The sequence below is a fragment of the Aquila chrysaetos genome, chromosome Z (genome assembly GCF_900496995.4).
Source record: "Aquila chrysaetos chrysaetos chromosome Z, bAquChr1.4, whole genome shotgun sequence".
Lineage (NCBI taxonomy): Eukaryota > Metazoa > Chordata > Aves > Accipitriformes > Accipitridae > Aquila > Aquila chrysaetos.
This window is the reverse complement of record NC_044030.1, coordinates 64,110,891-64,123,288: the sequence shown is the minus strand read 5'-3', so window position 1 is coordinate 64,123,288 and position 12,398 is coordinate 64,110,891. Positions and strand designations below refer to the sequence as shown.

The following is a 12,398-nucleotide window of genomic DNA, read 5'->3' as shown; positions in this document are numbered from 1 at the left end:
GTATGTGTCTTCTGTGTCCAAGAGCAATGATCAACTCTTGGAATGCCAGTGTGTAAGGTCCTGTGCAACTTGTTTGGCATTGCCAATAATGTTTTTTTTCTTTCAATGTTTGCTTTCCCATTATTTTAGCCTAGGGAGTCTGTTTCTGGCTTCATTTGTACCCAAAGTCCTACAACCAGTACTGTGTCTACTGCAATACTTAGTTTAAATTAATGATGGCATCATCTCAACTGAGCCTATGTCAGGTGTTTCTGATGCAGTCCTCCATGAAAGCTCAGACAACTTCTCAAGCTGTTGTGAATCTGGGGTGTCGTGGTTTAAGCCCAGCCAGTAACAAACCACCACAAAGCCACTTGCTCACTCCTCCCCTGCCGCAGCCCCAGTGGGCTGAGGAGGAGAAAATACAAAGAAAAGCTTGTGGGTTGAGGTCAAGGACTGGGAGGGATCACTCACCAGTTATGGTCACAGGCAAAAGACAGGCTCAACTTGGGGAAAAACCAAAACCCATATAATTTACTACCAATCAAATCAAAACAAGGATAACGAGAAGTAAAACCAAATCTTTAAAACATCTTCCCCCCAACCCCTGCCTCCTTCCTGGGCTCAGCTGCACTCCAGATTTCTCTACCTCCTCCCACCCAACAGCGCAGGGGGATGGGGAATGGGGGTTGTGGTCAGTTCATCACACCTTGTCTCTGCTGCTCCTTCCTCCTCAGGGGGAGGACTCCTCACTCTTCCCCTGCTCCAGCAGGGGGTCCCTCAGGAGACAGTCTGACTTTCACAAACTTCTCCGGCATGGGTCCTTCCCACAGGGTGCAGTTCTCCACAAACTTCTCCAGGGTGGGTCCTTTCCACGGGCTGCAGTCCTTCAGGCACAGACTGCTCCAGCACAGGCTTTCCCACAGAGTCACGGCCATCTTGGGGACATCCCCCTGCTCTGGGGTGGGGTCCTCCCCGGGCTGCAGGTGGGCATCTGCTCCCCCACTCCCCTCCATGGGCTGGGGGGGACAGCCTGCCATCTCAGCACGGGCTGCAGGGGCATCCCCTCCTCCCCCGCTCCTCCACCCCTCCTTCACTGACCTCACTGTCTGCAGAGGGGTTTCTGTCACATTCCAATCCCACTACTCACTGCAGGTTCCCCTTCCCTTCTCCCAGAGGCGCTACCACCATCGCTGATGGGCTCGGCCTTGGCCAGAGGTGGGTCTGGCGGATCCAGGGAAGCTTCTAGCAGCTTCTCACAGGAGCCACCCCTGCAGCCCCTCCTGCGCTACCAAAACCCCACCACACAAACCCAAAACATGTGGCTAGGTAATGGTCCTGTTGTTATGTTGGATACTTACGTCTACTCCAAATACAGTATCATTAAGTTTGACTGTTTATGTTCACATAACACCAGGACACTCATACAAAATGCAGAAGTTTACAGTTCTGGTAACTTCATTCATGAAATGAGACATGATGCATGCTAATCAAATTCAGTCCCTCAAAAGGTGCTACCACTAGGAAGCTTACCTTCAGTGAGATAAAGGGATATCTTCAGGATCAATAAGAAAAATTCTACAGTAAGTTAAATGTAGCACACCTCTATTCTGAGATGACCTTAAAAAAAACGACGTTTATAAAAACTCATTCACAAAGTTTTAGATACTTTTATTGAAAATAATTCATTTTCTGGGCAACTCAAATTGCAGCAGCTCATGAATTGTTTCCACTAAAAGAACCCCTTCTTTCAAGAAATCTTTACATAACATCCACACCTACTCCAACAATTCAGAATAAGAGCTATCTCAGAATAAAACCATCCTGTATCACATAGTCCACAATAAATTTGAAGGTAGCATACAGTAAGACCATATCAAGTGATAAAACATTATTTTTCAGTTAACCTAGACATACTATTTTTGAGCTGAGATTCTTTAAAGAAAGCCACAACACAGTCACTGGATGTTATACATACTCACTTTCACAATTAAGTCAAAATCCTATGAAAAGTTATTCAGTCTTTTCAAATAATCCTCACAGTTAGTAATGCTTGAGTGACTTCTAGTTGAGGAAATATTCCAATTACACACTGCATAAGTCAGTACACTAAAAACTAAAGTTCAGTGAAACTGGTGAAACAAGCTTAAATTTATAACAGAAGCAATTTATATGTAGTATTAATTTATAATACAAATAAACCTCTTAGTGTACTGGTTTACACTGAAGAGTTCACAGATGAATGCAACACTTTCACAGTTACTTCAAGTCATCTTAAATAAATTCCATTTAAAAACACTTTTATGGTAGCATTCCATGTGTCACAAGCAATCTTTTGTACTCAAAAATATGCATGAGTGAGAATTTTTCCTCTGCCCTCAAATGTAATGTTACAAAAAATCCGAACTAGTCACCCTGAACATTTTAAAGTAGTAGAACTATACTGAGAGGCATGTATAACTGAAGTATAAGCCAGCTAAAATAAAATTACAGAATCAGGATTTTTCTAAAGGATGCATGTCTTCTCTGTTAAAAATATTCCAGGAAAAGGTATCTACCATGCTTAGCAGAACTTGTTCATATTTAAAAAAAAAGCTATGAAGGGACAGTCAGCCCTAAGTAGGTCTGGGACTGCTCTGCAGTACAGGCTAAGCAGATGCTCAAGTCAGAGCAGCCAACTGTCTATTGTGCAAGAAGTTACAGGCTGGGAAGGATGAACAATTTTTAGTTCAGCAGGTGCAAGAAAACACCTTTCACTCCATTGTAAACTATTTCCAAATTTGTCAGGTTGTCTGAAGAAAGAGTAAATACTCCTTCTCAGCACCTACATAGGCACTGAAACCCATTTCACAAACATTTTACTTTAAAGCTTAGCGTTCTTTCAGCTCCTATTCCAAGTTATTAGACTTGCTGAATCTGAAGCTGCATTTAACACCATTTACAGGAAATTTAAGTAACAAGAGAAAACTACAAATAAGTGTCATCATGAGGAAGTAGTTACCTTAACTGCTTCCTCTTGAAGAAAAGTGCAAATGTACTAAATTATTTGTTTATACATTCTTAGCTTTACCAAAGGTATGTAGTGAGAAAACATCATAAAATTGGTAACATTACAATAAAAGCCAAAGCCACAGATAATGGGGTACATTTTCTTTGCCAGGTGAAGTTCACAGCTCTCACAGGTAAACACGCTTTTCAGCATGGTAAAAAGATCTACCCATCTGTGAAACAACCATGCTCACTTCCCTGTCTGGTTCTCCTGATTCACCTCTACTCCAGTAAGAAAAGTTGATGATACGCAGTTTTGATCTATTGGCCATGCTCTTCATAGGTCCTCTCCCGACACGAAGAGGTCCATGGCATGGTTCTTCAATTGGCAATGGCTGTGTACTTAAAGAGGAGGGCAGAAGATTCTGCTGTGCATACCAGACATAAAATTGTTAGCAGAGTTGCATGTGCAGCGGACAAAGAGACATCACTAAGTCGTTGCAACCTTCTCTGAATTTAAACAGCACTATACCCATATTTCATGGGTTTGTGAATGAGCAATCTCCGAAAATAGAGGCATTGGTGATAGTTCCATGTAGAAGATACAGTAAGAACTGAAAATCTAATTATGGAAGGTTTATATCACATTTTACCATCTGCTCTTCTAAGTAAGAGTTATAATTAGTGTACACTGCTTTTACATTGTGTTATTTAATATTTTAAGGCCACCACCTTAATCTGGAAGCATGACTTCTACATAACAGTACATAGCTGGATTGACATTACACCACACTACTTCTTTAAGAAGTTGTTTGGGTTTTTTTAAACTTCATTTGACTTCTTGAGGAGTAACCTTAACCTCTAACAGCAGATTATGTCCTCAAGCACGCACAAAACACTTTCAGCCCAATATCACTATAGTCTTTCCATAAATAATTTAGCATGTGTACAGTTAACAAAAAACCCCAACTCCTCCCCCTCAACCAGAAAAGGAGTAGCTAAACAATGTCACACCCCCCTAGCCCTGCAACACTGTTCCCCATTCTCAGATTTCTTTGCCCAGTTATGCTGCCATCCGGTAACAAACAGGGAATAAATAATGGGGGAAACATTTTCTTTTTGTGGTGTACTTGCATGTAATTTTCAATGCCACCTTTAGATAAATGCATTCTTTAGATATTAAAGAGTAGCACCATTTATTTCTGACTAATAGAGCTGGCTACTCTAATAACTTGAGATGGATTCTGGAATAGTTTCCTGGGAAAGTATTTCTAAACGACTCAAAAATTTTCTGACACCAATTAACTACTTTAACCTTGTTATAATTATTAGGTGAACTCCAATGTATATTTTATCAGGGAAGAATTTTAAATTGCGACACCCTAATTTCACCAAAAAGAATTTAAAGGCACCCTTGTAATGAGCCCATTCCATTACTTGTATCAAATTTCAAAAACACTGTAACAGCACAAGTTTACTGAACCAGTTATCCGATCTAGGATAAAGGCTTATATGTTTCTGTAACCACCAGGTTAAATAAAGTCCCCTCTTCAGACAGCAGACCAGGCTACAACATCCTAAATCGTGCAAACAAAACAAAAGAGTAAACTATAACATTAAATTGCAGCTGCTGTAAAATTAAGCCACATCCAGGACACCAGCAGCCACTAACTGCCTCGAAAGCCAGTCCAATCCTTCATAAAGTCCTGTACCACTTCGGGCATCACAACCCTGAATATACCAGCTCCGGCCACAGCAGAGTTTGTGGAGACTCAGCAGTTCTGTGATTTCTTCTACTGAAAGTGCACCTGCTACATCCTGCAACAGAATCAGATACAATGACTCAATTATTATTTTGTATTATGTTTGAAGCATTTTATTTTCAACGAATGGCTTAGACTGAAGCTACAGATCACATAAAAGCTTTCCAAACACAAAAGCCAAATAAACCAGTTACGCATTTACTACTTGTTACCATAAAACTGGTTGTTGAGTTTACTAAGCACTCTACCACCACTTATTTTGCCAGCATTAAACATAAGGAAAACATCTACATTTTATTCTTTCCGCATTACCATTCCCTACCCATAGCAGAGGGTTCAGAAAGTTGGAATTTGATACACAAACTGAGGAAAAGTAACAGAGTGAAAAAAATGACCAGTACCTGTTTATTAGCAAAGATCAAGAGCAAGGCATCCCGCAGTTCCTTCTCTGTTAATAATTTTGCAAGTTCACTGTGTGCTTCACTGACCCTGTCTCTGTGACTGCTATCAACAACAAACACCACCGCTATGAAAGAAAGAGAGAAATGTTTTACACACATTTAAATATAAACTCTGTAAAATTAGCTTTCAACTTACACAATTCTTTTTTTTCTAGCAGTATTGTATGTGAAGTTTCTCAGCAGTGCACAACTTCAATTTCAAATCCAGGAGGACTGAGAAATGCCTTACATACCTCTATACGTTTGACAAAAATGTAGAATTCATCCTAAAACAGGGAAAAAAAAAGTCTGCTTTTTGCCTAGTCTAACATAAAGGTTGTGATATTTTAACTACTTAGGTCTAAAACCAGATTTACTATGTGTGGATTGAGTATCTCAGTTTAAACCACTTCTCGATCCATTTATACTCAATCAACTCCATTTATACACAATCAACTGTTCCAGTTTCCCTTAACTGGCTGTAAAATCTACAGGTTCAGCCAAATCGGCACAGCTTCCTTCAGCTACAGACTACACAGTCCAGAGAAGATTGCCATGGACCTGACAGCAGCAGTAGATTTTACTATCCACTACAGAGAGTAACCAAGATGCCAGAAAGACTAGAGAGTCAGAGAGGCAGAGCTAGAGGACAGAATTTAAACTCATGGTTTTTGCAATGAAAAAATCCCAACAAAACTAAACAAAACTTAATTGCAGTTATGCACCAGGTTAACTGCTTAAGAATTTCTCTCCAACATACAATTCTTCAAGGCAGACATGATTCCATGCTACTGGCGTTTACACAATAAGTTTTAAGAGAACAACAGAAATCCCAAAATACAATTTTTAAGTTTGAAAAGATGAAGAATTTAAAATGTTTAAGTTTGCAATGAAGGCCGAAATAATGCACAAAGTTGAGCACATAACTGATGTTTGTCATTTCCTAAGTATTTCAGATAATTCTGAATGAATTAATGAAGAGGAACCCCTTTCTAATTTGGAAAACAACTATGGAGGATTTACAGAAGGACAGCATGAATTTCTAAGTTGGCACCATTTAGATCAAAGTTTTCAGAATCAGTAATCTAGTCTATGACCAGATATTACACTGCAATACCAAGTCAGATGTTACAGAACTTTGCAGAATTTTTTAAGTTGTTAACTAAAGGCTCCTAAAGGCTGAGTGTTTTCCTTTCAAGTGCTATTTAAATTTCATACCTGGCAAGTACTACTTCTCACTATGCAAACTTTGGAATGCTGCACCTTGTCTGTTGTCAGCTATAACCAGTTTAACAGAGATTCTAGTTTTGTTTGGCTTCACAAACTGTCTGATGGATTTATGGAGAACGTGCCTTTATCATGCAGCAGACACTATGGCCAACTGGATTAAAATTTCTTAGCTCATGAATCCAGCAGCTGTACTTTGCATTAGATGAACAATTTTCTACTGTTATAAATTATTTCTATTAATAAACTTTTTGGCTCTGAAATACAAGCTAGAAGACAAAATACAGTTTAAAAGTTGTATTAATCTCACCTTGTGTATTGAGATAATAATGTTTCCACAAGGGCCTCAATTTGTGCTTCCCTCCTACATCCCAAATTGTAAACTTCAAATTCTTGTATTCTACTGTTTCAACATTAAAACCTAGAATAAAAATATTAAAGTTTTATAGTCTTGTTCTGTATGAATATAAAATAATCAAATTATACATGTAAGTCAAACATTCAGAAAAATCATTACATTTAAATTGCTGCTACTAACCTATCGTTGGAATTGGCTGCATGAATTCATCTTGCTTTAACTTAAACAAAATAGTTGTTTTCCCAGCTCCATCTAATCCTAGAGTGACAACCCGAATTTCCATTTTTGGTCCAATATGTACCCTGTTGTCCTGGAAGAAACAGCATACACAAAACAAGAGCAAGTTTAGGAAATTCAAATTAGAAAACTATGTTTAAGATACTTATCTTGTCACTATTTGTAAAGTGATTAAATGGATGGACTCCAAAAATACAAGGCACAATCACCAATCACCTCCAGCAATAACATAAACCAAAATACCCAATAATCTCTGTAGTGAACCTGTAAATTCTGCCTGCGTTATCACATGCCTTTTAGAAACACAGCCAATCTCATTCTAGTATGCCTGTACTTAATAAAATTTCAAATTCTTTCATCAATCTGGCTCAAACCACATGAGGGATTGTTCATAGTAATCAGGTAGAATTCTCTGACCAGAGAACTCTCTGTTGGTGTTGTAGCTTTTCCACTATGTTTTGTCACATTATGATGCCCCCACCTACAGAACTATTTCCTTGCTGGAGGCTCCATAGCTATGCCTCTTCACCTCAAGCCACTTCCAATCCTTTACCACATTAAACCAGCAACATTATTAGCATTAAGCAGTAATCTGAAATCTGAAGAAAAACAAACAATGTCCCCCCACCTCAAGTCTTGCTTGGAGGCAAGGAAGGAGAATCAACTTCCTATTTGTAGTTTAGACCAAGCTACCATGAGTATTGAACAAGCTGATGCTAACAATGCAGTCAAGTGGTATTACTAATATAAAGCAGCAAACCATAAATTGTAAAATAAACAACATAGGCTAAGATTACTAGGTACCCCTGAAACATATTTTGATGTACTTAGAAATGCTACCTTGATCAAATACCAGAGTTTCAATCATCAGAACTATGTGGCAATACATTGTTTTCTTGCAAAATCCAGACAGCGCTGTGCTAGGTAAGCAATACACAAAAACCTGTGTCTACCCCACACAGCTTTTCATTTCTTCTTGCATTAGAAATGCTATTTACTGAGTGCAAAAATGCTACAACCTCTCCTGGTACAAGACCAACATGCACCAGCGTGACTGGATATATAAACACCTATATTAGGTGACTTGAGATAGACACACATACACACACACAGGATCCATTATATAGCTGGATATATGTCATCATGACATGCAATTCCATTCTCCCCTCTGTCACAGATGAAGCAGCATATTGCCAGAATAATCAATACAGATTAATTCAATGACCTTACGCTATTGCAGTCTCCAAAGAGAGTAAACACAGCTCAACAAACTGCTTTCTAAAAAAAAGTAATTAAAAAAATGTTGCAAAAACCACAATGCAAAAGTAAGCAACACCATGATTGTAAGTTTAAGAGTCAGGTCAAAGGTCCAGCTAATCTAGCATGTTGTCTGAAACTAGGTAAAGATGGATGCATGCAAAAGTAAGAGACAAGGAAAGCAAAAAGTGATAACTGCCCTAAACACCCTCCCTGTGTCAAACAGCTTGCAGCTCATGGACTTAGTGAGCCAACAGTGCGGTGTCTGCAACTAACTGATCTTGATGTATTATTCATCTATGAATCTGTCTGTCTGCTTCTTGAAACCACAGACATTTAGGGCCCAGAAGATCCTTGGCATAGAACTCCACAGGCTGTTTGTTGTGAAAAAATGACTTTATTTGAATCTGTGAAATGAACTTGTACAAGCTGAGCAGTTTCAGCCCTACAGCTTTGACACTACACAAGACAGATGCTCCAAAACCAAAAGACTAACTGAATATTTGAGATTTGGACAATAAAACATTGAGACTTATTTGCTTTTTAATAAATTTCTTCTAAGTTCTAGATTTCTGGATTCAGAGCTGAAGTTGCCAAATTCAGTGACAACATTGCAACACAGCACGTTATCAGAAAGGGTTATCTCCTTCTGAAGAAGAAAAACCTGTGGGCAGATTCTTGACAAGCATGTCAGCTGGAAACACATAGGCAAAGAGCAAGAACACAAAGAAGTATGCAAAAGGCACTGAGGAATATAAAAAATGCCATGCCTCCAGCACCCTTTTCACACTCAAGCCTCAGTTCTGATTTTGTCTAAAATTTCTGGGGATGAATGTTCCCAGTTCTTCTCTGCACCTGAAAGGAAGGAGGAAGGAAAAGAGGCAGCTCTGGATAGAACTGCTAAGTTTATAGGTTTCTTGATGAAGGCAACAACCTGGCTATGGCCAGAGCTTGCTGATAGTCAGCCAGTGTGCTGGTTTTAGCTGGGGTAGAGTTAATTTTCTTCACAGTAGCTAGTATGGGGCTATGTTTTGGATCTGTGCTGGAAACAGGGTTGATAACTCAGGGATGTTTTAGTTACTGCTGAGCAGTGCTTACACAGAGCCAAGCCCTTTTCTGCTTCTCACACCACCCCACCAGCAAGGAGGCTGGGGGGGCACAAGAAGCTGGGAGGGGACACAGCCAGGACAGCTGACCCCAACTGACCAAAGGGATATTCCAGACCATATGACATCAGGCTCAGCATATAAAGCTGGGGGAAGAAGAAGGAAGGGGGAGGACGTTTGGAGTGACAGTGTTTGTCTTCCCAAGTAACTGCCACAAGTGATGGAGCCCTGCTTTCCTGGAGTTGGGTGAACACCTGCCTGCTGGTGGGAAGTGGTGAATGAATTCCTTGTTTTGCTTTGGCTTGTGTGAGCAGCTTTTGCTTTACTTACTAAACTGTCTTTACCTCAACCCATGAGGTTTTTTTTTTTTTTTTTCTTCTGATTCTCTCCCCCTTCCCACTGGGTGGTGGGGGGAGTGAGCAAGCGATTGTGTGGTGCTTAGTTGCTGGCTGGGGTTAAACCACAACAGCCAGCCTGGCCGTGCTCTCAGGGCACCACCAGAAGCACCAGTCACCATTACAGCTCCCATGGCTAGAGGGCAGAGGCAGTGCTGGCCCGTGCAACTTAAAGCATCAGAGAAGTAGAGGAGATGAATGATTCTGTCAAATTTAGCCATCCTGTTGCAGTTTGCTTTCTGTAAGTTTTAGAGTGAAAACAGGTTGTTCTCAGTATGTTTGTACTCTCTCAGAAGGAATCAAAATGCAATCTGTGATGGACACCAAATTTCCACTTTTTGTGTAAGCAGTTCTGTCACCTTAGGAAGAACCTCGCAAGAAAAGTTTCTACTCAGAAAATAATGTATAGCACCTGTAATACGAGTCAGAAATAATTGGCTATTGATGATCACAGCTAGAGACTGACAGATGAAGAAAAATTATCTCTGCATCAACTATATCAGCACCTTTAATAAAAAATGTTATTTAAAAAAATCTGGCCAGTAAAACCCCTACGTGTCTGCATTTCTGGCAGGTGCATAACTTGATAGCATACTTAGAAACAGGTAACCTGTGATTTCTGTTTAAGTAAAACTTGGTGTTTTCTTAAATCTCAATACAGAAAGTGCAGAAGAAAAAAATCACACAACTGTGATCTCTTGGGTTTTTGTCCTTGTCCTTCATCTTTGTTAAGAATTTGTTGACATGACAAAAGCTGTATATAGCTTTACTTAAAGATAGTGTTAAGTGCTTTCCGTCTGATCGATTACTGTCTTCTAGGGTACTCTTGGTGTTGGTGAGGGTTAGCAGTTTCCCATACTTGCTTCAACAATGATGGATAAGTGCTCTTTACTACCTGAGGTACTGTTTTCCTAATTATTTTCCCTCTCCCCAGTATGTACACACAAATATTTAGGATGACCAATTGCTATTCCTGTATATAACACTCCACAGCCACTGCTCTCATTTGACCAGAACAAAACAGCAATCTCTCTCTTCAAATAAGGATCACGCTCCTGGATGAGGAGCCATTTCCTTGCCAACAAACTAAGTACATGAAGACATCTCAACCTTATTTGGTCAAAGTCCTCATAAATACATAGGTAAAGGAGGATCCACTGGAAACAATATATTAACAACATCTGGGAAACAATTATTATATATTAATGTACTTCTTGAAAGATTTTCAGCATCTTGTCCTGGAATTATCCAAATCCTCCCTTCAGAGCTTTATATGTGGCATTTCCCTTGATGGTTTAGGAAGAGGAAACAGCACTATCCATGTTTTTCATGTCATCAGTGAAACAAAAAAAATGTGGATAAAACCTACTCACTTTCAATAGTGGAAAGGATTTCTCCCTCCCCTCCTTAAATTTCCACAACCTTCACTGGATATGGAATGTTCCTTTGATCTGGTACTGTTTGAAATGCTTTTTTAATTTTATAATGGATGCAGCCTTCAGTGCATGAGAGTTTCTGAGAAAGACCTTTTCAGTGATATAATAGCAATTTACAGTTTTTGATCTGAAGGTTTTATTTCTGTCTGAAATCTGTTGCCAGGCACAGACCTTTCAGGTACAACAAGCCTCACTACAAGTCACAACAGTGGCCATCAGCATGACAGTATTCTAAGAAACCATTGTGTAGAAAGAGAGCTTGAAACTTGTTCAGAAGGGAGGAAACATAAAAAGTAAGAGACTGAAGTAATGATTTTCACCTTACTTTTTCATGACTGCTGCTCTTTTTGTGAAAAATGACATTTGCTTTGGCACCTTTGAAATTCAGAATCTAAGCTTCAGAATATTTCATAAAAATACCAATTTGTCACAGGAGAAAAACAATAGAAGTCCTATTTTTTTCTAAAGAAAGCTGAGGTGGAGAGACACTGGAAGAATTCTGAGTCCCCCAAGCTGAGACTTATTTCAGATCTCCTATTACAACTTAGCTGGCTGCAACCATTCTCTTTGTAAATGCTCAGAAATTGGCAATCAAAATTTTCTGAGTCAGATTAACAGCTCCTAAAGACAAAACCACACATCCAAAATGCCTCTCTGACTCAGCCCTGTGAGATGGCAGCATCAATCAGCTCTTAATACACAGAACGTAATTCACCATCTGTGAAATGTGAATGCTGCTTCATTCATGGAACAATGGAGGTTTGCAGAAGAGGTCTCCCTGACCCTACTAACTCTGGTCTCTGCTGAATAGGGAACAGAGGGACAGAAATGAAAATGTTGCATTTATTGATCTGACAAAGCAACTATTACATGGAAATTCAAATATACTGAAGTTACAAAACAAATTATTTGGAAGAAATTGGATTTCTGACAACAAGAAGAACTGGGACAGAATCCCCATGGAAGCATTCATTTCCTTATAGTACAGACTTCAACAGCAACAGTTAAATCCTCAGTTTCACCTCAGCAACAATAGATGCTATTCCTCTTTCACCCATTCAGAACAGAAAAAAACCCCATAAATCAAAGTACTTCTTGCTCTTTGGAGTTTCAAATTTATTTAATCTCCTATGTGAAAAGTATCACCATTATCAAATTCCAAATAATTTCATCCCTTTCAAAGAATAGGTGGTATTGAAATGATAGTAAAGC

The 12,398-nt window shown here is 39.3% G+C and overlaps 2 protein-coding genes across 3 annotated transcripts in view; both read right to left on the bottom strand.

The window, feature by feature from the left end:
- CENPK (centromere protein K) overlaps positions 1-623 on the bottom strand; it is a 42,115-nt gene extending 41,492 nt beyond the window's left edge. Inside the window, exon 1 of the mRNA XM_030004492.2 lies at positions 597-623. The gene's annotated coding sequence lies outside the window, so the exon portion shown is untranslated. The remainder of the gene's footprint in view (positions 1-596) is intronic.
- Positions 624-1,633: 1,010 nt separating this feature from the next.
- Positions 1,634-12,398, bottom strand: part of TRIM23 (tripartite motif containing 23) — a 28,636-nt gene continuing 17,871 nt past the window's right edge. For both annotated transcript variants that reach the window (XM_030004406.2, XM_030004405.2), the window contains exons 8-11: positions 6,936-7,065; positions 6,708-6,818; positions 5,132-5,256; positions 1,634-4,785 (exon numbers count right to left, since the gene is read on the bottom strand). In XM_030004406.2, the coding sequence (XP_029860266.1) occupies positions 4,606-4,785; positions 5,132-5,256; positions 6,708-6,818; positions 6,936-7,065 (546 nt within the window). In that variant the 3' untranslated portion in view covers positions 1,634-4,605. The remainder of the gene's footprint in view (positions 4,786-5,131; positions 5,257-6,707; positions 6,819-6,935; positions 7,066-12,398) is intronic.